Genomic DNA, 3,325 nt, shown 5'->3' on the forward strand with positions numbered 1-3,325 from the left:
GGTAAACCGCTGCAGCTCTGCAGGTAAACCGCTGCAGCTCTGCAGGTGAGGGGCGTTCACTTCAGGACAAACTGAGTTTGTTGATTTGTCAGTTATAAACATGAACATTAAAAGAAACAAACATTTGAAATATTTCAGTCTGTGTGTAACGAATATACAAGTTTCACTTTTTGAATGGAATTACTGAAATAAATCAACTTTTTCACAACAGTGTAATTTTATGACCAGCACCTGTGTTTCAAATGTACTTTGAATCACTTTGTGTGATTTATAAGTGTATTAAGTGCAGGATCAGTTCGCATTTCATGAGTAGATCCCACAGCGGGATCAGCTGAGCCTCCTCCTCCTCCCTGCTCCTCCTCTCTGCTCCTCCTCCTCCTCCCTGCTATGCACTGATTCAAACATCAGATTATACAAAAGCGCAGGAACTTATGCAAAGTGCAAAACTTTAATTATTGTGTGTTTTAATAAAATTGCCCATGACTTTGAACTTTTAGGGGCGGAGATTTTTTTAAGAGCAGAAGCAGAAACGTGAAGGACCAGCTCTGATGTGATGTTAGGAAGCTTTGTTGAAAATTATAGTTTTATTTAGCTCATAGTTTTACAGCCACTCTTTGTCAGGCGGGTTGAGAATATGCAGTGACCCTTCAAATGTCAGACACGACCCCGCACCTCCTCCTGTCTGCTCCGGACCACCACCCGAACGGCCATGTAGAACTAATCTGCACATGCGTCTAATGGAAACTGAAGCTCAACACTTGTGTTTGTTGACCTGCGTCAAGAGTCACTCATTGACACATGGTGGAGAGAATCCAGTGATTTTTCAAAATAAAAGTTTTTTTTTTTCGTGGGCCTGGTATAAATTGACCCATGGCCCGGTACTGGTCCGCGGCCCGGTGGTTGGGGACCACTGGATTAAATTGCTCCTTTTTATTCCCTCTTTTTTTGTGTGTGTTTAAAATTAGAAATGCAAATAAATTTGAATAAAAATCACACAGCTTGTTTTCCTCTCATGTTGTTTTCATCTGAACGTCCTGCCCAGAGGTTGTTTCAACAGAACCTCGCCTTAAACATCCAAACTGACTCGTGAAGGAAGATGGAACGTCTTGTTTTCCTCTCCTTTAATTTAGATCACGACTTTAATCATGAACTGATCTGTTGCATTCACAGAACAGCCCATCAAAGATGCAGTCATCACTGTTCCAGCTTTCCTGAACCAGGCGGAGCGCCGGGCGGTCCTGCACGCCGCTCACATGGCCGGCCTGAAGGTCCTGCAGCTCCTCAACGACAACACCGCCGTCGCTCTGAACTACGGCGTGTTCCGGAGGAAAGACATCGACGGCACGGCCAAGGTGAGTCTTGTGCATGCACGTCTCCCCGGAGCTGCAGACAGAAGGTGCACGGCATGAACCTGTTTTATGAGCCTCGTGTTGTGTGTGCCTCACAGCCTGATGTGTAAAAATATCTTCTGATCATAAACTGCAGCTGGAGTTGATCTTCATTTAGTCTTTCTGACACTCTCCTGCCTAAAGCACCTTCAAAACCTCGAACTCTTTGACAGCTCATCAGTTAGGGGTGCACCGTCTGCAGTTTTCTGACCGATCACGATCTCCAAAAGGCCTGACCTGCCGATTCCGATTTAGTTTAATAAGTGACGGTGTCTGGTGTTGTAAGGTCACAATGCACCTTCAATTGTTCAACATTATTTTATTGAAAAACAGACCTTTGAACAAGACAGACTGCTTTTAACTGGTCATGAGGTAGTGTTCTGAAATGTAAATGAAGTTCAGACAATTGTTGCTAAAACTACAAAAAATCGGTAAAAGTGTTTCCTCGTGTAAGTATCGGTCAATCTTAGGCCTGTTACAATAAACAATAAATCAATTAATCACTTGATAAATGAAAATGATCGACCTCGTTTTCATTTATCGGCTTCATCGTTTCTTCATGTCTCTCTCTTTCTACTGAAGACACTGGATGACAAAAGACTCGACTCCAGTTCTTCACTGACCCCTCCCTTCACTTTTCTCTTTAAAATCTGTTTTAACGTCCAAATCGTGTTTTTGGATCGTTAAAAGCAGCTAAGCTACGAGCTAAGCTAACAGGCCGACCTCAGGAAAAAAACCTCCGTCTCGTCGAAGCTCCAAAATTCACGGTTGAAACTCGTGCCTTCGTGTAAAAAGTTGTTTTTCGCTGCAAAAAGAAGCTGAGAACGTGTTTTTGATTTTTAATTAAAAGCTTTGTGTGACAACACGCTAAAGAGCTCAAATCACATGGAACGTCCGCCATTTTGAGAACCGAAGAGAGACCGCCCATGTCACGTCATGGGGCCTCCCTCCCATTTTTCTTAGAGACACGCTGCTCGCTCCCTCACTATCCATCCTTCAGTTCAGTCTTATACTGCCATCCGTTGGTCAAAAAAAGTACTACACACATAATTAACCAACATTTCTTATTAAATTTGACAATAATTTCTAATTATTGTCAAATTTCAAACAATATTATCGTTTATTGCAATAATTTCTGAGACGATTAATCGCCCAGCAAAATTTGTTATCGTGACAGGTCTAGTCAATCTCTGATCGCCCAAAATTAAGGAAATCAGGGCCGATAAATTGGCTGGCCGATTATTGGTGCACCCCTATAATCAAAGCATTTAGTGATTGATTTGTTGCTCATTGGGTTCTAACAGCCGGCTGTTCCAGGTTGAGTCAGAAGGGTTTGACCCGTAGTTCTGTTCACTTCAGAGTGTGCTCAGACGTTCGTGTGTTGAACAGTCGGAGCCTGTTTGGTTTCAGAACATCATGTTTTATGATATGGGCTCGGGCAGCACCACTGCCACCATCGTCACCTATCAGACGGTCAAAACCAAGGAGACGGGCACGCAGCCGCAGCTCCAGATCCGAGGAGTCGGGTGAGTTAGGTCCATGACGTGGGCAGAGATGCTGACTCCGTTTGTCAGGTTCTGTTTATAAAACTGTGGTCTGCCTTTAGGTTTGATCGGGGGCTCGGGGGATTTGAGATGGACCTGCGACTGCGGGACCACCTGGCCGGACTTTTCAACAAGCAGAAGAAGAGTGAGAAAGATGTGAGGGAGAACCCGCGGGCCATGGCCAAGCTACTGAAAGAGGCCCAAAGGCTGAAGACGGTGCTGAGTGCAAACATAGACTTCATGGCCCAGGTCATACAGCACTCTACTACACACATTCATACAGCACTCTACTAGACACATATTCATACAACACTCTACTACACACACATTCATACAGCACTCTACTACACACATTCATACAACACTCTACTACACACATTCATACAGCACTCT

General features: G+C 44.0%; 1 protein-coding gene across 1 annotated transcript in view; it reads left to right on the forward strand.

Moving 5' to 3' along the window:
- Nucleotides 1-3,325, forward strand: part of LOC119420228 (hypoxia up-regulated protein 1) — a gene marked incomplete at its 3' end in the record, with an annotated part of 18,530 nt that overhangs the window by 6,024 nt on the left and 9,181 nt on the right. The window contains 3 exon segments of the mRNA XM_037687617.1: nt 1,171-1,352; nt 2,799-2,914; nt 2,995-3,181. Of these exon segments, the coding sequence (XP_037543545.1) occupies nt 1,171-1,352; nt 2,799-2,914; nt 2,995-3,181 (485 nt within the window).

The sequence above is a fragment of the Nematolebias whitei genome, chromosome 14 (assembly GCF_014905685.2).
Source record: "Nematolebias whitei isolate Nwh7 chromosome 14, NemWhi1, whole genome shotgun sequence".
Classification (NCBI taxonomy): Eukaryota; Metazoa; Chordata; class Actinopteri; order Cyprinodontiformes; family Rivulidae; genus Nematolebias; species Nematolebias whitei.